Source organism: Mus musculus, chromosome 17, assembly GCF_000001635.26.
Source record: "Mus musculus strain C57BL/6J chromosome 17, GRCm38.p6 C57BL/6J".
Lineage (NCBI taxonomy): Eukaryota > Metazoa > Chordata > Mammalia > Rodentia > Muridae > Mus > Mus musculus.
This window is the reverse complement of record NC_000083.6, coordinates 68,701,590-68,724,009: the sequence shown is the minus strand read 5'-3', so window position 1 is coordinate 68,724,009 and position 22,420 is coordinate 68,701,590. Positions and strand designations below refer to the sequence as shown.

The window sequence follows — 22,420 nt, the reverse complement described above, 5'->3', positions numbered from 1 at the left end:
ACCTCAAAATAAACCTAGCCAAGGGAGTAAAAGACATAGATAAGAAGAGCTTTAAAACACTTAAAGGAGAGACAGAGGAAGATAACTTGAAGATAGAATGATATCTCATGGATGGGAAGAAAAAAATAACATCCTACTAAGAGCAATCTATAGACCCAACACAATCCCAGGCAAAAATCACAACTTCCTTCTCTACAAAAATTGAAAATAATATCTGAAGTTCATGCGAAAACGCAAAAGCCCTTTTTTAGTGAGAGAATCCTTGAGCAGTAAGAATATGGTGAGAGGCATTGCCGTGACTGATTTCAATATATACTCTAGACCACAGTATGAGAAAAGCATGGGTTGACACTTCACGACACATAGATCAATGGGACAGTGCAGGAGACCCCAATATTAGTCCGTGCTACTACAGCTGTCTGATTATTTCACAAAGATTCCAAACAATGTACAGTAGAGGAAAGACAGCATCCTCAACAAAAGGTGTTGAAGAACTGGATGTTCACTTGCAGAAGAAAGAAACCAGTACAAAGACAAAAATCCATGTTGGACATGGCTCTTATACAGCCATGCATATCCATGGCTACCCATATGCACTAGCCTGGGGAATGGTCATGGTCTGGTGTGGTGAGGGATGTGAACACAGAAGACCTCAGAAGAGCTGAGCTGTGTGGTGGAGCTAAGTTAGTTGTCTGCCAAGTATCCTGGCAGGCCAATACTCCCGGAAGAGACTCCTGGCAACAAGCAGGGACCTAGAGATGACATCAGCTGTAAGTAAGGCCTGTGCAAATGGTTGGTGCCATGGAGGACATGCCTTGGAGATGCAGAGGGAGAGCAACTCTGTCCTAAAGGAGGAGTAAGGCCTGCATAGAAATGTGGCAGTCAGAGCCAAGGAGAGCTCCTCAGAAGCCTCTGAATTCCCCATGTCCACCAAGACTCTAACTTACAACATTAATATGCAAGTATGCACACACAGGTTATGGTCTAAGTGACGCAGATCCACAGATCCTTGGCACCGCCGTCATCTCTGATGTTTATATCTACTAGAGTTCTATTCTGTTTGTTCTTTTTTTAATTTTTAATATTTTTTATTACGTATTTTCCTCAATTACATTTCCAATGCTATCCCAAAAGTCCCCCATACCCTTCCCCCACACTTCCCTACCCACCCATTCCCATTTTTTTGGCCCTGGTGTTCCCCTGTACTGGGGCATATAAAGTTTGCCTGTCCAATGAGCCTCTTTCCAGTGATGGCCGACTAGGCCATCTTTTGATACATATGCAGCTAGAGTCAAGAGAGTACTACTCAGCTATTAAAAAGAATGAATTTATGAAATTCCTAGGCAAATGGATGGACCTAGAGGGTATCATCCTGAGTGAGGTAACACAATCACAAAGGAACTCACACAATATGTACTCACTGATAAGTGGATATTAGCCCAAAACTTAGGATACCCAAGATATAAGATACAATTTGCTAAACACATGAAACTCAAGAAGAATGAAGACCAAAGTGTGGACACTGTGCCCCTTCTTAGTATTCTGTTTGTTCTTAACGGAGACTGAGAACAGAGCTACTTACTTATATGAGTCAGCTTGGAGCTTAATGCTCACAGTCATCTATAGGATGGAACACAGGGCCCCCAATGGAGGAGCTAGTGAAAGTACCCAAGAAGCTGAAGGGGTCTGCAACCCTATAGGTGGAACAACAATATGAACTAACCAGTACCCCGAGAGCTCGTGTCTCTAGCTGCATATGTAGCAGAAGATGGCCTAGTTGGTCATCATTGGGAAGAGAGGACCCTAGGTCTTGCAAACTTTATATGCCACAGTACAGGGAAATGCCAGGGCCAAGAAGTGGGAGTGGGTGGGTAGGGGAGCAGGGAGGGGGGAGGGTATAGGAAACTTTCAGGATAGCATTTGAAATGTAAATAAAGAAAATATCTAATAAAATAAAATAAAATAAAATAAAATAAATTACCGCTCATCTAGTGGCTTAGTTCATTATTTATAATTATAAACACTTTTTTGTTTTTTTTTTTCTTTAGCCCTGTACTAAGATTCTTGTTTACTTCTTTCAAGAACTTTCTATTCTTTGGCCAGGCAGTGGTGGTGCATGCCTGTAATCCCAGCACTTGGGAGGCAGAGGCAGGTGGATTTCTGAGTTCGAAGCCAGCCTGGTCTACAGAGTGAGTTCCAGGACAGCCAGGACTGCACAGAGAAACCCTGTCTTGAAAAACCAAAAAGAAAAAGAAGAAAAAAAAAAGAACTTTCTATTCTCTGAACTTTTTACACTTTTCAGGACGCGAGCTTCTGGATTGTTGTTCTACAAGGCCCAAGGTTCAAGTAACACTGTTGTTGTTGTTGTTGTTTTGTCTGAGACTGAATCTCATTGTTTAGCCCAATTGGCCTTGAAATGGGCTCTTCTCTTTCTGCTTCTAAGTGTTGGGATTACAGGTATGTGCCCCCATGCCTGACAAAGCCTCCCTTTTCTCTTTCTTCTTAAGCCAGACATTAACATTTAAAAGCCAGAGCACAGAATAAGAGTGATAAAGAAAATGTCTCCAAGTGAGTTTAAATTTTAACATGTTGGTGACTAGTAAGGGGTATAGGCTGTGCAAAGGGCCAAGTGATTCTAATATGATAGGTTTTGTGCCTTTGAAATGTCCTCTGACTGTCACATAAAATCCCTGTGATTCATTTTGACTCAAATTATTAAAAAACAAAAGTCAAACCTGAGCCAGCCCAGCTGGAGAGTGGTGATGCAGAGGCAGGAGCTTGGAGTCTGAGGTCAGTTGCTTGGTGGAGTGAGCACTGGGCAGATCTCTTGTAAGACATATCTGGTTTCAATCTGTGTTTCTTCAGTGTTTTATCAGTGTTGGCCTAGATTTCCAAACTTGAGTGGAAATGGAAATATTCTTCCATTAACCCATCTGTCTCCTTTTGTTTATATAATATAACAACTTTCCCCCCTGAAAAAAATTCTGTTTTTGAAGAAGGCAAAATGAAAGTAAAATGGATGGAAAATTCCCTCCTAGAACTGTGACACACTGGTTCTTCCCTTCAGATCCGCAATCATAGGCCTTGCTGCCACCACCAACTTCCAAGTAAATGAGGCTCCTGAGTCCTGGGGCCAGAATCAAATTGCATTTGTCAAGTGGTTCACAGAGCCTCCACCCCCACCCCCAAGACAGAGCAAGGGGATTAGTTCTGCTAACCTGCTAATGATGGCTCCTGGTTCTAAAGCAAGGAAAACAGCCTGGATAATAACTCTAAGTGCCAGCAGGAGAGAGTTTACCATTGCGCCCAGCCCATTGTTACGGCAGCCATAGGAATAATTCATCAAGCTACTGCATCTCACTGAGGTAATGGAAAGGCACATTACCAGTAAGTGATAATTTCTAGAGAAGACTTAATTGCTGCTATATGTGTTTTTAATGGCTGAAAATAGGGACAAGCAAAAGTGTCGCATGTCAGTTCTCACGTGCCTTCAGCCACAAGAGCACATTTAGAAATATTTTAAAAAGTTAAGATCGAGAGATGAAAGTAGATTCTCTTGCTACCTCAATGTAATTATAGTATTTTCTAGGAAAAGGGACACGTGTGTGCTGGGCTGTGGCTGTACTCTCTCCTAAACTCTATGACAAGATCCCTATTTGCTGATTTATGACATCATGGTCAATAGATGTCTCTCCTATGACGTCCCGGTTAAAAGATATCTTACTGTTGTTTCAATCTATTCAAACTGCCCCCAGGCCCATGTTCTGTCCTCATCATTTCTTCCAAGGAAGATATAAGCAGACCAACACCCTGGGCCATCACATCCCACTCCCTCTGTGTTTCATATGCATCACATCAGCTCAATAGACACATTGCCTTTAGAAACAGCCGATCCTAGCACAGAGCCTGAATCATTTCCTACCTCCAGGTTTTGGTCATGACACTAACACACAAGGCAATAGAATTTTGAGCTGATGGTTTCTGAAGGGATACTTTTATGGAAGGAAGAACCATCTCTCCTTGCTGAAAAGAGAAATGGACTAGCTGCTTTTATAAAACCAACTCATAGTCAAGTTTTCTTTTTAGACAAAATTTTCTTTTAATTTGGCCTGAAGCTTGTTAAATAAAGGGAAGCTTGGTTAAAAGACAGAATTTGTAGTCATAAACCAACTGTTGCCTGCTGGATTGTGAAGACAGTGGGTGGACATCTGGGGAGCTGGTGTAGCACTTCAGTGTGGTATATCTAACATCCATGCAGTATATCTATCATGCACATAGTGCAGTGGATTTAACATGCATGCAGTGCAATGTATCTAACATGCACACAGTGCAGTGTATCTAACATGTACATAGTGTATCTAACATGCACATAGTATGGTGGCTCTAACATGCATACAGTGCACTATATCTAATATGTATGCAGTATGGTGAATCTACCATGCTTTCAGTACAGTAGATCTAACATGCATGGAGCATCTAACATACATGCAATGAATGCAGTGTATCTAACATGTACATAGTGTATCTAACCTGCACACAGTATGGTGACTCTAACATGCATGAAGTGCAATGTATCTAACATGTATGCAGTATGGTGAATCTAACATACATTCAGTACAGTGGATCTAACATGTATGCAGTGTGGCCGGTCTAACATACATGGAGTACGGACACAGTGCAGTCTATCTAACATGCACACAGTATGTTGGATCTAACATGCATGCAGTACAGTGTAGCTAACATGCATGTAACATAGGACATCTAACATCTATACAGTGTGTCGAACATGCACGCAGTGTGGTAGATCTAGCATGCATGCATTGCTGTATATCTAACATGCATGCAATGTATCTAACATGTATGCACTACAGTGGATAAATGAATTGTAGAGGATCTGATATGCACACACTGCAGTGTGTCTAACATCTCTGTAGTACAATGGATCTCATATCAAACAGTAAGACCAAGATGAGGGAAATGCAAAAAAAAAAAAAATGTGATACTGAGGGCACAAATTATTACGGGCCAGGAGTTGAACAACCGTGCCCCGAAGGACTTCCTCAAGGGACACAACTGTGAGGGGACACTGAAGGTTATACCTGTCTGCTGATGAAATACTTGCAAGGAGGAACCTAAACCCAGCTCTCAGGAAACAGGCAAACTGTTACAAACGTGATGAAGTTTGCAACTTGAAATTCTGTGTGGTGAAGACATTTTGAAAGTTTAGACAGGTCAGGATTGTGCAAGAGGCTCCTAAAACGTCATTGGCTATTGCTGTTATCTTTGGTTGTATTGGCTATTGCTGTTATCTTTGGTTGTATTGGCTATTGCTGTTATCGTTGGTTGACCTCCAGAGATGGAAGATATGGCCCTATTGCTAAACACACCATGCGCTTCAGAAACGGGAACCTCAGAGGCCCAGGAGTCAGAACTCACTTGAAAGCCTCCTCCCTGTGGACTAGCATTCACACCATCAAAAGGCACAATGCAAGCGTCCAAAGAAGGGAAGCAAGCAACAGCCCTACAGAGCTATGATAGCTATGAACCACTACCATGACCCAGCATGGCATGGTAACCTTAGCATTATATTAGTAACACACAGCCAACATCTCTGTAATTTGGCTTAAGACCCATTTAACCAGGGGGAGACCATTCATGATACTAGCACACTGAAGACCTATGCAAGGCTATTGATGTTATGGATCTTAGAGGAGAACCTTCAACTGCCACTTTAGTAAACCAGCATAATCCCAAATACGTGTCCTCACACCCACAGATAAGTGTAGTCTTCAAACTTCATCAAGGAAACTTGTCTTTGTGTTAGAACTACCGCCAATCAAAATGCAGAGTTGTGGAGCCCATCTCCAGTGGATACATCTACAACTCTTATACCTAAAGCACTGTGGAAGAAGGAGAAGAAAGATTGTAAGAGCTAAAGGATCAGGGAGTTTCTATATGATTCTCTTAGGAATGACAGATGCTACTACACCATCAAAAGTGTCACCAACATAACTCTTAAACAGGTGATGAACATAGTCAACAAGGAACATGTTAACCTGAAGTGGGGAAGTCCAGGAGGTTTCAAACTATACAAAGATCTGCAAAGCAAGGGCTGCAAGATGGAGGAAGAATCTTCCCCAGGGAAGTGCACGGTAATTGGTTATCTGATACCAAATGGCCCTGAAAACATATACCCAAGTAACATTATAAAGACTGAGCAGATTATACTTATGAATATATATGTATATGTCTTAGTTAGGATTTTACGGCTGTGAACAAACACCATGACCAAGGCAACTCTTATAAGAACAGCAGTCAATTGGGGCTGGCTTACAGGTTCAGAGGTTCAGTCCATTATCATCAAGGTGGGAGTATGGCAGCATCCAAGCAGGCATGGCCCAGGAGGAGGTGAGAGTTCTATATCTTCATCTGAAGGCTGTTAGGAGAAGACTCACTTCTAGGCAGCTAGGATAAGGGTCATAAAGCCCACACCCACAGTGACACACCTACTCCAACAAGGCCACACTTCCTAACAGTGCCACTCTCTGGACTAAGCATATATAAACCATCACAGTATATAAATGTACATACATGCATGTGATGACAGTTAATCAAGAATGAGTCCATGATTTTGAAAGAGGAAAAGAGGGTTATATAGGAGGATACGGAGGGAGGAAAAGGAAGGGGAAAACAATATAGCTGTCTCTTGTGAGACTACGCCGGGGCCTAGCAAACACAGAAGTGGATGCTCACAGTCAGCTATTGGATGGATCACAGGGCTCCCAATGGAGGAGCTAGGGAAAGTACTCAAGGAGCTAAAGGGATCTGCAACCCTATAGGTGGAACAACATTATGAACTAACCAGTACCCCGGAGCTCTTGACTCTTGCTGCATATGTATCAAAAGATGGCCTAGTCGGCCATCACTGGAAAGAGAGGCCCATTGGACTTGCAAACTTTATATGCCCCAGTACAGGGGAACGCCAGGGCCAAAAAGTAGGAGTGGGTGGGCAGGGGAGTAGGTGGGAGGGTAGGGGGGACTTTTGGGATAGCATTGGAAATGTAAATGAGGAAAATACCTAATAAAATATTAAAAATAATAATTATGTGAACATTTTAGGTAGTGAAAAGGCAAAAAAAATAGTCTTAAAAAGAAAGTATACACAGGCGTCTCATTCCAATGCTTGTTAATTTTTTTGTTACTATAACAGAATATCTGAAGCTGGTTAATTATAAAGAAAATGTGTTTGATTTTGATCATAGGTTTAATCTAGAAGTCTAAGTAGCATGGCAAAGGCTCTGGAAAGTTCCCATGGATTACATCACATCAGAGTGGAATGTGTTTGTATCCCTCTCTGTGTTCTCTGCTCTCATAAATAAAATCATGCAAGGTTCCATGTTGGGGCCCTGCTTGAAAGACCCCAATGGTCTATCAAGTTACTTTGAAAAGGCCCCACTGATGAACATAGTAGTTAGCCTTTCTACCTTCCTAATACCATTAACCTAAGACTATGGGAATTATATTCAACCACAAGTTCTGTAGTACACCACTCTCAAACCACAGCCATCAGTTTTGCTGGGAGTTCCCAGAAAGAAATATTTTTTGTTTTTGTTTTTCCTTTTAGCTAGAGACAATGAAGTGCAATAGTTTCTCAGTGGACTGGCCCTGAGCCACAATATTGTCCTTTCAAGTGTATGACCCAGTATAGACGAATGCAGTTCTCATGGGTTTATATCATGGGACCATTATAATCCTACATCTTAAGGCTAGATTATCCCTCTTGTTCTAGCTCTGATCCATTCTTCTTGAAACCCTCTTCTCTTCTCTTCTCTTCTCTTCTCTTCTCTTCTCTTCTCTTCTCTTCTCTTCTCTTCTCTTCTCTTCTCTTCTCTTCTCTTCTCTTCTCTTCTCTTCTCCTCTCCTCTCCTCTCCTCTCCTCTCCTCTCCTCCCCTCCCCTCCCCTCCCCTCCTCTTCTTCACTAGAGCCACTGATGCTGTACAGTTCTGGTACAAGCACTCACAGGAGGGATCTGGCCAGCACCAGGAGGCAGCTCTTGGATGATCAGAGTTTCAGGCACTCACTCCTGTTTTGCACTGTTCTTCCTTTTCCCTAGCTTCCAGCAGTGCCCCACTCTTCTCTTAACCTTCCAAGTATAACTGGAGGGACAGCAGCCTTGCAATGATGCTGAATGGAAACTACAGGCCTCTAATGAGCTGCTACCCTCTTTCCTTGGCACACAGCTGGGTTTGTGCTCTGCCACAGGTCCTCAAACTTCTGAGAAGCATACAGGCTGCTGCTCGGGGGTCTTGTCCCACCTTTACAGTCAGCCCATCCCCTTGGCATGCCAGGTCATCCTGCATTGTGGGCACTACAAAGTGTCATCAGACATCCCTGACGAGGAAAGGAAAGGTCCCTTGTCGTGTGTCCCATGGTGCCTCCTAGGCATGGCCTCTGGGGTTTTTCTGCACCTCTAATTTTATACTTTATATGGTTTCAGTTGGTTTGTCTATCTCACTCTGCAAACACAGAGACTGATGCCACCTTCACTTTTGCCTGAGGGCCAGACACATACTAGACAATCAAAATGATTCACCAGATGACTGACCAAGTAAAAGCGGTTGATGTGGTATTTGTCCTTTCTCATGACACACTTCCGTTTCTGTGCTCCTGTCTCCCTGGTGTCTCCTGGTAGAGAGACAATTGCTTAGTTTTCTAGTAACAAGTTATACACAGAGGTCAAAGCCTATGGGTCCATTAGCCAAAGGTTTTATTACTCTGAGTCTTGTTTTTTCCACTTTGAGAAATATCGATACTTCTTGTTCACTCTTCCTAGTGTGGGGTGCTATTGTGCTTTTAACCCTAATGTGGGGTTGTTAGTGATGTTTAAAGTTTCTGTTTATAAATAACGACACAAGTATAATATAGTTCAAAAAACTAAAAGTCCCCATGGTGATTCTTTAAAAACCTTTACAGTTTCACTTATGATTGACATATTCTGTAGAATCTTCTTTTTTTTATTTTGTAAAAGACTAGATTACAAACAAGTGGGGCTAGAGAGATGGCTCAGCACTTAAGAGCGCTGATTGTTTTCCCAGAGGTCCTGAATTCAATTCTCAGCAACCACATGGTCACTCATAGCCATCTGTAATGGGATTGGATGCCCTCTTCTGGTGTGTCTGAAGATAGTGACAGTATACTCATATACATAAAATAAATAAATACATACATACATAAATAATCAAACAAATAAAATATTTAACAAACAAGCTTTAGTTGCTATAGAGGTGATCCACCCATCCACTTCCCTTTCATTCTCTTCATATTCCCGTTCACTCATCCTTGTTGCAGTTTGTCACTGAATATACAAACAGTTGCAATTCCACAGTGTGGGGGTTGGGTCTCAGGAGGAAGCAGAAACCGTTTTGCTGGGAGAGAGACGGACTCAGTTCTCCAGTCATCCCACATGGCTTCTTGGAGAGTCCATGCTGGGTTCTAGCTGATTTATTGGGTACAGGTTAGGCTTTTGCATGTGTGTTTGCCAACAGGGAGGAGGGAGGAGGGAGGAGGGAGAGCACAAGTGGAGACATGACTGGACCTTAGGCCAGCGAAAGGGAACAGAGAGCCTGGGAGACAGGGGTGGTGAAGGAGAGACTAGAAGGAAGAATTTTGTTAGCAAAACTTGACTCTGCCGTGAGAACAACATAGAGGCTTTGAAGAGCTTCCGTGGAAATATGACAGGATTCTGTCTGACATTCAAAATGTCACTGTGGTTTGTGTGAGATCAGAGAGTAGGAAAATGAATGAAGGACAGGACTAGCCCTCCTGGTATTTGGGTGAGCCTTGACAGCACTCAGGTTTGGGTAGCCTCAGCTCAAATGGGGAGACACAGATGAACAGAAAAACCAAGAGGTAGAGGCAATAGGACCCTGCTTCTCTAGACAGTGATATCCATAGAGAAGCCATTGCTGTTACTCTGGCTTCTGACTGTAGTTAGACTAAGGAAGGGTCGTTCTCAGACAGAGAATCAGGGCAAAGAGAAGGTCTATGGTGGAAGTGTCATACCCCGGAGGGACTCTCTATAAAGAAAGAAAGTAAGGTCTGAAGAATGCAAAAGCTTTCAAGCTAACTCTAAATTAAGAAGTTGAGAGCTGAAGGTGTGGGAAGAAAGTCAGGTCAGGGAAGCATCGTGCTTATGACGCTTTCACGAGGAGAAGGGAGAATGACTGGTGCAAAGCCAATTGTACCATGCCTGGGTGTGTCCAACTTGGGGGATGTCTTCTTTCATGTCTCAGGAGTAAAGGGACATTTCAGTGTGTCCCTTTACATGGGATGTACCTGTTGTTGTTTACCATACCAGTTAGGAATGACCATTTTCTTAAATATATATATGTATATATATATATATATATATATATATATATATATATATATATATATATATATTTAGCTCCTCAACTCTGCACTGGGTGTGAGAACTTAAAAATGCACAGAGTAAACATGTGTCTCAAGAGCCCAAAAATAGTCTTTGACAGCTTGCACTTGTTTATAGTGCTAGGATTTTTTTCTTATGCAAACATCTTACTTATTTAAAAAGACGTAGTAAGAGATTATCAATAAATAATAAAATAGAACAATTATTAATACAGTAATAATCACTTACTTCAACTTAAACCACTATAATACTGTGTCTCCATGAGAACCAAGATAGCAGTTAGTAGGTGGCTATCATGGACACCATGATGATGCCTGCCAAAGTGATCAGAGGTCTGGTGTGGCGGGACAATGTGCCATTTCATCACACTGCTCATAAAGTACACAACTTTCAATCCATACATTATTTATTTCTGGTATTTCCGACTTAAGAATTTCTGAACACAGTTGACCGCAGGTAGCTAAGGCCACAGAAAGCAAAGGCATGGATAAGAGGAGACCTCAGAATGATACTTTAGAGGAAAGAGCACATATAAATTAATCAGGGCCCAGAGCAGTTTCCCCACTGTGTCCTGTGACCATCACAGAAGATAGGTACCTGCTTGAGGTAGTCAGGGCCAGCCAAGACCAAACATAGCTTAGAACAAAATGTGGGAAGTCTCTGCATTCCAAGGTTTATAAATGGGATAACGAATAATGAATGGGTTATCTTTAGGGCAGGAAACAGACCATGTTCCAGAGAAGACAAAGGACTCTTTGGAGTGTTTCGGTGTGTAGCTGAAGCCATGATGAATGTGGATGACCCACTTACTGAAATGGTACCATTGTTGCAATTAAGTCTTTTTGTTAAAAGGAAGAGAAAATCTTTCCAGGTCAGGTGCCAGAGCCTCGGAGGAGGATGGCTGTTTCGGGTTCATCCTGCAGGCACTGATCCCAAGTACAAATCTCTGTTCTTATCTTAACCGTGCACTCATATCTCTGTTTAGCTACAGTTCAAATCTCTTTTGGGCCATTTCACATAGAGGCTGTGACTTTTTATTCTCTTACTGTTCCCTAGGGAGTATTTTGGTGTCTTCAACACAAATACTTTTTTTTTTTTTTGCAGAATATATCAGTGGCCAGGAAAAGGCAGGGAAGAGCATATTCAGGGAGAACCAACCAGCTGTTGTTCTCTATGTTTTATCAGGTACAGTGGGGTGTGGTCTTGAGGGCTCCTCTTTCTCCTAAATAAGTGCCTTTGTATATATCACCACCTAAAAACTACTGTGTTCTTCCTGCCATTCCACAAAAATATTTATTAAAATTTAGTCAATCATGAAGAATAAGAAGTAACCAGGAAAAACAAGCAACCAACCAAACAAACAAAAAACAAAACAAAACAAAAAACAAACAAAACAAAACAACCAGCTATGATACAGCTCTTAGGTGAAACATGCTCTAAGGGGAATTAGTTAGCAAGAGACAAGTTCACTAGGATTTGTCAAGTGGGCATTATCTATGATAACCAAATAGAACAGGGAAGGCTCCTAACTCAGACCAGAGTCCTACTACTTCTGCCTAATCTGATATGGTGGTTTAAATATGGTTGGCCCAGGGAGTGGCACTCTTTGGAGGTGTGGCCTTGTTAGAGTAAGTGTGGTCTTGTTGAAGGAAGTGTGTCACTGTGGGGGTGGACTTTGATAACCTTCTCCTAGCTTTCTGGAAGTAGTCTTCTCCTGTCTGCCTTTAGAACAAGATATAGAACTCTCAGCTATGCCAGCACCATGCCTTCCTGGTCCCTGCCATGTTTCTTGCCTTGAGGATAATGGACTGAGCCTCTGAAACTGTAAGTCAGCCCCAACTAAATATCCTTTATAAGAGTTGCCTTAGTCATGGTGTCTCTTCACAGCAATGGAAACCCTAATTATGACATCTGAAAAGCTAAGACTTGGAGTGTGGACCGCTAAGCAGAGGGGAGGGGGCAAGTGAGAGCAGCAGGCCTAAGAAAGTGATGTGAAGAGCAGGCTGGAGAGAGGCTGGGTGGGGAGAGAGGCATAGGGCAGAGGGCGTGGCAGAGCTCTATCTGAACTAGTGTCTGGGAGTGAGGCCTGCAGCCCTGCTGGGCTATGTAGGTGGCAGGACAACCCTAGTCTACTGTTTAAAATTGGCAAAAATGATAGAAGAGAGCAACAAAAGCTTTTAACGTGACCAGCAGAGGACTATGTCTTTCTCCTCCTTGGAAAAACATTGTAAAATCTGGAATTGAAGGAAAGGCATAAAATGGTTTAGATGAAAATGAAAACAGACACCCTCGGCTTCCTGGCAATCAAAAAAATGTCTCAGGAAGGGACAGTTCGAGGAATGCCACCCTACAGCTTCCTTAGATAAGAGGAAACCAGTCTACTCTTGATACTGGTAGTGAGTCATGGAGCAGCAGCTGTGGAATTTTATTTACTGTTCTAGAATTTACACTGTAATTTTAAATTATAAATACATGTTATGTCACCAAACACTAGTGTCTGCCTGGCACATTTTCTGAATTATGCCAGGCAACGAATTAAGGGCAGGACATGAAGCTGAAGACAGTGTGTGTCCTGGCCCTGAAAACTGCCAATTATGCGAGAGGCCAGACCTGGAGAGGAGCCCGTCATGGCAGCACCTGGAGTGTTGGGTAGTGGGATGAAGGGAAAGGAACAATTATTCCTGAGCTCAGGAACTGGAAAAGAATAGAAGCTTAAACAATAGGCGAATGTGGAGTGCACTGCAGTTAGTGTGTTCTGGCCCGACTCCAGCCACCCCCACTGAATTAGACTCTCTGGAAACAGGTTTAGGGTGAAGCCTAAGCAATGCCTAGGATTTCAGCAGCTGGAGGATAAAGGAAAGAGGAGAACATGTGAGATGCAGACATGTATGACAGATGGCAGAGTCCTGAAGCAGAAGGGGAGACTATAAAGTCAGCCTGAGATCCACTGGAGGAGGAGCCTGACTTGAGCTATACAAATCAATTACAGAATTATAAACATACATATTCGTCTGCCTCTGTTTCCACAGTGCCATAGTGGCAGTGACTTGGGTAGGGCTGGAAATGCTGTGAGCTCTGATATAAATGCTATTCGGGTACCTGATTCTGAAGCACACCAAGGACCCATTGCTGTACACAGAGGTCTACATTCCAGTCATGATACAAAGGTTGGGCAGTTAGTACCAACTATTAATGACTTCAGTGGTCCTAACTTAGATGTTTCACATGCACATGTAATGGGAACAGCTGTTCATGTCAAATGATTAAAACCTAGCCATTTCCCTCCTACCCAGAACTCCAAGGGTCCGTGGGTATATATACACCACACACCTGAACAGGAGGAGTTCTTAGATAACTGGGTAAATGTTTGGAGAATGTCAAACCAATTACATGACTGTGCTGTACGCTCAGCAAGACTTAAGATTTGGTAGAAAACTGGAAAACACGGTGTTTGACTAGTCCAATATTAAAAATAGAAATGGGATTCTAGCAAAGTTGCCTGATGGTAAGCAAGGATATGAATAAAAACCTTGTCACAGGCACCTAGACAAACTGAAATAAATCTGACAACATTCTGAAAGGCATGCCAAAGTACCTGACTCTTAGAATTAAAGAATTGAGATACTTTGTATAACCAGCACTATAGAGACTAGATTTACGGGACATATCTTTTCCCAGGGTGCTAAAAATACATTGATATCTTCTGATCAGGGTTATAATAATGTATTTTCAAAAGCATTTCTGCCATGTGGAATTCAGCCACATATGCTGTTATTTTTGTATGTTTATTTCTTTGCTTTTAAATCTAAAGTTGAGTGTCCAAGGGTGGTAAAGTTGAGGAACAGGGAAGAAGTTTATTACATCAGATTATAAAGAATATAAATTGTAGATGAATCAAGACACTCTATGAATTAGTAATCTAATTTTCTAATGCAGAAAAGCAATAGAGCAAAGAATTCCCCCAGGTTGGAGTTTAAGGGGTTTTGCAATATGAAGTTTCTCCATGTGTTCTTAACCATTTATTACAGTTTAATAGAGACAAGGGATCTATGACCTATGAGACTCTAGGGATTTCCATCTCTTGACTCAGGCTGAAGTTTGTAATTTTATAATAGGTTCTATTTCTCTCATTCATCTTCATGTATATTCAAGAATGGGCAAAGAGCTTCAAATTCACTCGGGGGATAAAGTAGCTTTTGTGGTTTGGACATCTGCTAAGCCCTCTGCTTCCTGTACATGCCACTTAAGCTACTCTTTTGACTCCTCCACACAGGTTTGTCGAGGGTTACGCTCTCCCTTCTCTTCTTTTTCTTCCTTTCTTTCCCCCTCCTTTTCCTCCTTCTTCTCCTACTTGTCTCCTTTCTCTTCTTCCACTTCTTTCTTTCTTTCCTTCCTCTCTTCTTCCTCCTCTTCTTTCTTTCCTTCTCCTCCTCCTTTGAGAATTTTATACATGAGCACTGTATTTATACCATTTCCACTCCTCCCTCCAACTACCCCTGCAACTCCCCTTCTGTCACCGCCATCCCACCTCAAATTCATGACCTCTAAATAATTACTAGTAAATACACATAGCTAACACACACACACATGTATGCACACATCCACTTACAGACAATCCACTGAGGTCACTGACTGTAGCTCATAGACACACACATTTAGGGATGACTAGCTGGAACTGGAGGACCTTTTAGTGGGATCTTCCCTGGGGGAAAAACTGCATCTTCCTCTTTCAACACCCATTTATTGCCTGTCTCTTATCACCTAGGGATGGAGCTTGAGAAATTCCCTCACCCTCATGGGCCCATTGACTGCTGTGGTCATAATGCAGGGCTTGTTTGGGCTCCTAGACTTCATGTTGTTGAGATCCGATGTGTGCAACATTCCTGCCATGCAGAGAAGATGTTCTCTTTTAAATTCCTCCTTGGGCCTTCCATAGTTAACCACTGTCTGCTCTACACTAACTTGGATTTTGTATATATTTCTATGACTATGCTTATGATAAATATCTTTTACTTATAAAATATAAGGGTATATGCCTTTCTATGCATCTATAGTCTCAAGCAGCACAATTTATTCCATCGAACTTTATTCCATATTCCATGATGGTCACCATAGGTTTGAACACGCGTGGTGTGACTCCTGCCCTCATGATGCATTGGCTCTCTATGAAGAGTAGAGAAGTAAACTCTGATGAAAACAATGTAAATAAAGGCCAGGGCTGGGCGAGCAGGTTTGAGTTGGAAGAACAGATGTCCACAATCCAGTGGAGAGGAGAGGAGGAGGGGTGGTGACAGCAGAAGGGAAAGAGGTATCCATGCTGAGGGTGAAGGGTGATTCTGAGGCAGCCAGGCATAGAGTGGATGGGAGCTAAGAGCAGAGGATGTACCAGAGATAAGGAAGCTGAAAACAGAAGAGGGAGGGCGACAAATCCAAAGGAGGGCTGTGGATAAGGGGCTGGAGACAGTATCAGGAGGGTCTTTGAAAGCCTATTATTTGAGGCATCCAGGAAGACCAAGAACTTGACAGTAAATGGAGAAGATGCCACTTTAAAGAAACTTCAGCTGCTAAGGGGAATGGAATGGAAGGACTTTGACCACATTTAAGGGCAGTGCCATCCTATAGTCGAAGTGAGGGGCTGGGATCTGCCATAAGGAATGGAGGCACACGCAGTGAAGAGATCAGGATTCAATAGGCTTGGTTTCTGATCAGCTCTAAGAGGTGAGGAAGGAAGATTTAAGGTGATCTATGCTACACAACCTTCTGTGTGACAAGTTCCACAGACTGAGGCAGTTGACCTCAAAAGGGGGAGGCCTCCTGGAACCTGTTGTAGAACTCTTCACTGGAGAAAAATTCTTGAGTCGTAGTTCTCATGGTCATCTATCTGTTTTATTTTCTCTTATTCCTTTTCTTATTTACATGTTCCTGGTAGCCTAGGCCAAGGTCTTAAGCATGAATAATGGGTAAGAAACCATCCCTTGAGATGGGGTCACTAATATTAATTATCCCCAGGGAAACCAACACTTTACTTTTTAAATCATTTATAAAACTATTATGATAGATAAAAGCTTTTCCAACAATAAAATTTCATATGGCTACACGTGTGTCATTTGGAGGTAGGTTTTAGTATATGGTAAAGAAAGCCTTAATTAGAAAGAATTAAAATAGTTTAAATTTATGTGTTAAAGATTTATAAAAATCAGGCTTTAGATGTTAAATACTAATTGACCATATAGGGCTGGAAAGTTAGCTCAGTGGTTAGGAGCATTGACCATAAAGATTTATTAACCCGCTCTTGGAAATATGCCACTAGCCTTGGATGGCTGCCCTACTGAATACATTGTTTTAGAATTGTTATATTTTGATGATTTTTATTTATAACGATGTTACCTGTTCTGTTTGTGATCCACTGAATATATAGTTTCAGAATTATAATGCTTGGATGATTTTTGTGCTTTACTAGGCCAAATGATTTTTGTGGGTATTTGTGATTGTTTTGCTGGACACAGTTTCTAAGCTTTATAATGTTTTTTTTTTTTTTTTAATGTATGAAATCTCCTGCTTGAGAGCTGCAAAATACACTCAGATTCAAACTGCCTCTGTGTTTGTTTCTGTTTGTCACTGCCGAATCTTTACCCACCTAGCCTTCGAGGACTCCTCCTTCCAGAGACCCCCATACCCAACTGGGGTGGTCCGTGGCAATCCTAGATTTCTGGCTTAGGCAAGTGAGTAAGAGTCAGTCCAGTTTCTGGTTTAAGCTTAAAGAAGTTCAGTTCTGCATTAGTTTCATATAGCTGAGATGCATACGCTTATTAAGCAGAGGAAATCTTGGGTGAGAATTGAACTTGAAGTAGAACTTGAAAGTCATCAAAAACTAGGGTGGCTGAACTAAAAGAGCTCCACGAAATAGTGTTTAAAACTATAGAGAAAGAGGAAGCAGAAGTGGAGTCAAAGCAAAGAGAAGCAACCAAAGGAGGGGACTGCTGCAGAGGTGATGTCAAGGGAGCCACGGGGAAGATTTTATGAGGGTGGGTGGGGGGGAACTTCACAGACCAAACCAGTCTCCAAGGCAGCAGAGTCCTTGAAAAGGCTCAACATAGCACTGATATTAGAGGGAACAGGTGTGCGGGCCTCTCAGGCCAAAGACTTGAAACTAGAGGTTATTAATAAGAAGGCATGCCTTAAGCTCGAGTCTCCGCATCTAGATTCAGAGCTTGATGGAGCCTTCTTTTTTTCCAGTATATGTTCCCATAGCTGAGGCTAATCAGGCTTGTAGGCATACCTACAGGGAGGAACCAGGGCTTCTGCAGTCAGGAAGGAACAACAGAGACATGGGCTAGAGGAGACAAAGCCTGTGGACGGTGAGCCACTAACTCACAGACACTCTGTAGGCAAGCACTGTGGTATGGTGCTCTGCCACCTCTGACAGTGAGACCTGCCTCTTGGTTCTCTCCAGTGAGGCCTGCCTCTTGGTCCTCTCCAGTGAGGTCTGCCCCTCTTCAGTCCTCTCCAGTGGGTCTGACTCTCCTCAATCCTCTCAGTGAGGTCTGCCTCTCCTCAGTCCTCTCCATTGAGGCTGCCTCTCCTCAGCACTCTCCATTGAAGCTGCCTTTCCTCAGTCCTCTCCAGTGAGGCTGCTTCTCCTCAGTCCTCTCCAGTGGGTCTGACTCTCCTCAGTCCTTTCCAGTAATACCTGCTTCTCCTCAGCACTCTCCATTGAGGCTGCCTGTCCTCAATCCTCTCTAGTAAGGCTGCCTCTCCTCAGTCCTCTCTAGTAAGGCTGCCTCTCCTCAGTCCTCTCCAGTGAGGCCTGCCTCTCCTCAGTCCTCTCCAGTGAGACCTGCCCCTTGGTCCTCTCCTGTAAGGCCTGCCTCTTGGTCCTCTCCAGTGAGGTCTACCTCTCCTCAGTCCTCTCCAGTGAGGCTGCCTCTCCTCAGTCCTCTCCAGTGAGGCTGCCTCTCCTCAGTCCTCTCCAGTGAGGTCTACCTCTCCTCAGTCCTCTCCAGTGAGGCTGCCTCTCCTCAGTCCTCTCCAGTGAGGTCTACCTCTCCTCAGTCCTCTCCAGTGAGGCTGCCTCTCCTCAGTCCTCTCCAGTGAGGCTGCCTCTTCTCAGTCCTCTCCAGTGAGGCTTCCTCTCCTCAGTCCTCTCCAGTGAGGCTGCCTCTCCTCAGTCCTCTCCAGTGAGGTCTACCTCTCCTCAGTCCTCTCCAGTGAGGCTGCCTCTCCTCAGTCCTCTCCAGTGAGGCTGCCTCTTCTCAGTCCTCTCCAGTGAGGCTGCCTCTCCTCAGTCCTCTCCAGTGAGGCTTCCTCTCCTCAGTCCTCTCCAGTGAGGCTGCCTCTCCTCAGTCCTCTCCAGTGAGGCTGCCTCTTCTCAGTCCTCTCCAGTGAGGCTTCCTCTCCTCAGTCCTCTCCAGTGAGGTCTACCTCTCCTCAGTCCTCTCCAGTGAGGCTGCCTCTTCTCAGTCCTCTCCAGTGAGGCTTCCTCTCCTCAGTCCTCTCCAGTGAGGCTGCCTCTTCTCAGTCCTCTCCAGTGAGGCTTCCTCTTCTCAGTCCTCTCCAGGGAGGTCTGACTCTCCTCTATCCTCTCAGTGATATCTGCTTCTCCCCAGTCCTCTCCAGTGAGACCTGCCTCTTGGTCCTCTTCAGAGAGGCCTGCCTCTTTGTCCCCTTCATCATTATTTCCTCCTCTCCGGTCTGTTTCCCTTCTTGGCTCTTTGTCTTCTAGCAGTGTGCCCTGTCTATCACTTCTTCCTTTGTATCCCACCCTGCTTCTTCCTGAGATCCTCAATGAGCATCATCTAGGAGCCATGTGATAGATTCTATCTGAGCCATTTGATCTCTGCTCTGTCCTCTCTTCTTCCTTTCCACACATCATCCTTTTCCATCTTCTGTGTGTTTAACTTTCCTTCCCATGACAGACACACACCCCTTTTCTTTTATCCTCCTTCGCCTCCCTTCCTCTCAATGGGGATCAAATCCAGAGACTTATGCACAGCATGCCAGCATGCTCCACTTTATTATGAAACTATACCCTGACTACCAGTCTCTTTTCAAATCCCTATTGTCCACCCAGATGCCAGATAGGGCATCTAAACCATGTTGGCAATGAAATCTAAAATTCAGTTTTTCCAAACTGGATGCATCATCTTCATCATCAAATTGTTTTTTTTTCCATTGTGTGTTTTCTACATTTGGCTGAGTATATCAACTAATTCCTAGCTCTGGGAGTCCCTAGGTCATATGTAGCTACTTATGACATACTTCTACAATCAACTGGTGAGCCAAACCCTCCAATTCCTCCTCTGAAGAATCTGGAGGAGTAGATCACAGTCCCAGCCCCACTGTTCTGCAAACCTTCCTGTGTCTGCCCTTTTACCTTTTTCTCCCATCTTGTCTTACCAACGACTGTCTTCATGATGCTATTAAAACTACTTTTTCTCACCAAATGCAAATCTGATCACATATCTTCTGGCCACATTAATAACCTTTTCATGTTTCTCACCAGCCAACAAGTTATAGATGACACTCAAAACAGCTTTAAGGGAGCTCCAGGGAGTTCCGGTCCCTGGAGTGTCATTGTATTGGTGTGGATGAGACATGTCCCTCATAGGCCCAGGAATTTGGACATTTAGTCCATAGTTGGTGGAGTTGTTTGTGGGAGGTTGTGGGAAGACACACAGCCTTTCTGGGGCAAGCCTATCACTGAGAGCAGGCCTCAGGGTTCACAGCCTTATCCTGTTGCTCTGTTTCATGCTTTCTGTTGTAACAGTAATCACTCAGCTTCTTGTTCCAGAAGCTTGCTGCCATTTTCCCACTGTTATTGTAGACTTTTCCTTTGGAGCCATAAACCAAGCTAAATTATTTTCTCTAAGAAGAAAAGAATTTAGTTTCTTTCTTTTAGCCATAGTGTTTTATCACAGTAACAGAAAAATAGTCAATAAAATCACTATCCACCCATGTATATGGGCCGGGCACTACACTCCCAGCCTTCTGGGAATTATCATACTTAATACTAATAACATATGTTATTATTTTTTCTTTTCTTTTGATGTCATTGAAATACAGAGTGTCTTAGATAGGGTTTGGACCCCATTGGCTTGTTCAAATCATCCTGATGCTGGTCTTTTCTTAATTACTGCTAATTTCTTAGCTCCAATTAACTAGTATCAATCGTCCCAGTATATTCTTTTATTCTTGACTCTAAAGCCAGAGCCATATAGCTTAAGCTGCCAAGTTCTGCTGACTTTTGGAGTTCGAACACAACCCCCTTGTTCTATGTAATTATTACCCACTTTCTGTTTCCCAACTCCTTCACAGCCTAAGCTTGGCTGTCCTGGAACTTGCTTTGTAGATTGACCTTGAACTCAGAGATCTGCTTGTATTTGTCTTTTGGATTAAAGATGTAGACTACTATCCCTGGATCTAAGCTTTGGCCACTATTTCTCAAGAACTGGATCAAAAGCCTGTGTACTCCAAGTCTGGATTGTAGTTCATTCCAGATTAAAAATCCAAATGAAAACAATATCAAAGTAATAATAACGCTCAACACAATATAAATATTACTTTTTCAATGCTAAATGCATAAGCAATAACCTCATCTGGGTGGGATCTTGCCCTGAACTTACCACTCCCTTAATCTGTCAATCTCCTCAAACATAGGATCCAGTTCCATCGTACTTCCTGGTGCCCTTTTGTTACTTGAACCATACATTTGTATTATTCCTTTCTATACTTGATCAGAATGTTCCTTATGAGAGTAAACCAGAAGACAAAGTGTATGCTGGAGTTCTCTGAGACTTTCTTTGTCAATGTAATTCATTAAAATTTCTTTACCTCTAGATGGTCCATCCTTTTGTCTCAGCTCCAAACTTTGTCTCTGTAACTCCTTCCATGGGTGATTGTTTCCAATTCTAAGAAGGGGCAAAGTGTCCAACTTTGGTCTTCGTTCTTCTTGAGTTTCATGTGTTTTGCAAATTATATCTTATATCTCGGGTATACTAAGTTTCTGGGCTAATATCCACTTATAAGTGAGTACATATCATGTGAGTTCTTTTGTGATTGGGTTACCTCACTCAGGATGATGCCCTCCAGGTCCAACCATTTGCCTAGGAATTTCATAAATTCATTCTTTTTAATAGCTGAGTAGTACTCCACTGTGTAAATGTACCACATTTTTTGTATCCATTCCTCTGTTGAGGGGCATCTGGGTTCTTTCCAGCTTCTGGCTATTATAAATAAGGCTGCTATGAACCTAGTGGAGCATGTGTCCTTCTTACAGGTTGGAACATCTTCTGGATATATGCCCAGGAGAGGAATTGTGGGATCCTCCAGTAGTACTATGTCCAATTTTCTGAGGAACCGCCAGACTGATTTCCAGAGTGGTTGTACAAGCTTGCAATCCCACCAACAATGGAGAAGTGTTCCTCTTTCTCCACATCCTTGCCAGCATCTACTGTCACCTGAATTTTTGATCTTAGCCATTCTGACTTGTGTGAGATGGAATCTCAGGGTTGTTTTGATTTGCATTTCTCTGATGATTAAGGATGCTGAGCATTTTTTCAGGTGCTTCTCAGCCATTTGGTATTCCTCAGGTGAGAATTCTTTGTTTAGCTCTGAGCCCCATTTTTTAATGGGGTTATTTGATTTTCTGGAGTCCACCTTCTTGAGTTCTTTATATATATTGGATATTAGTCCCCTATCTGATTTAGGATAGGTAAAGATCCTTTCCCAATCTGTTGGTGGCCTTTTTGTCTTATTGATGGTGTCTTTTGCCTTACAGAAGCTTTGCAGTTTCATGAGGTCCCATTTGTCAATTCTCGATCTTACAGCGCAAGCCATTGCTGTTCTATTCAGGAATTTTTCCCCTGTACCAGGGATCCATCCCATAATTAGCCTCCAAACGATGACACCATTGCATACACTAGCAAGCATTGGCTGAAAGGACCCTGATATAGCTGTCTCTTGTGAGACTAGGCTGGGGCCTAGGAAAC

The 22,420-nt window shown here is 42.9% G+C and overlaps 1 protein-coding gene across 8 annotated transcripts in view; it reads right to left on the bottom strand.

Annotated features, from left to right (window-relative positions):
• L3mbtl4 (L3MBTL4 histone methyl-lysine binding protein) overlaps positions 1 to 22,420 on the bottom strand; it is a 511,181-nt gene that overhangs the window by 60,069 nt on the left and 428,692 nt on the right. Inside the window, exon 18 of one of the 8 annotated variants that reach the window (NM_177278.5) lies at positions 17,071 to 17,084. The exons of the other annotated variants lie outside the window; for them this stretch is intronic. Coding sequence (NP_796252.2) covers positions 17,071 to 17,084 — 14 coding nt within the window. The remainder of the gene's footprint in view (positions 1 to 17,070; positions 17,085 to 22,420) is intronic. 8 annotated transcript variants of the gene reach the window in all.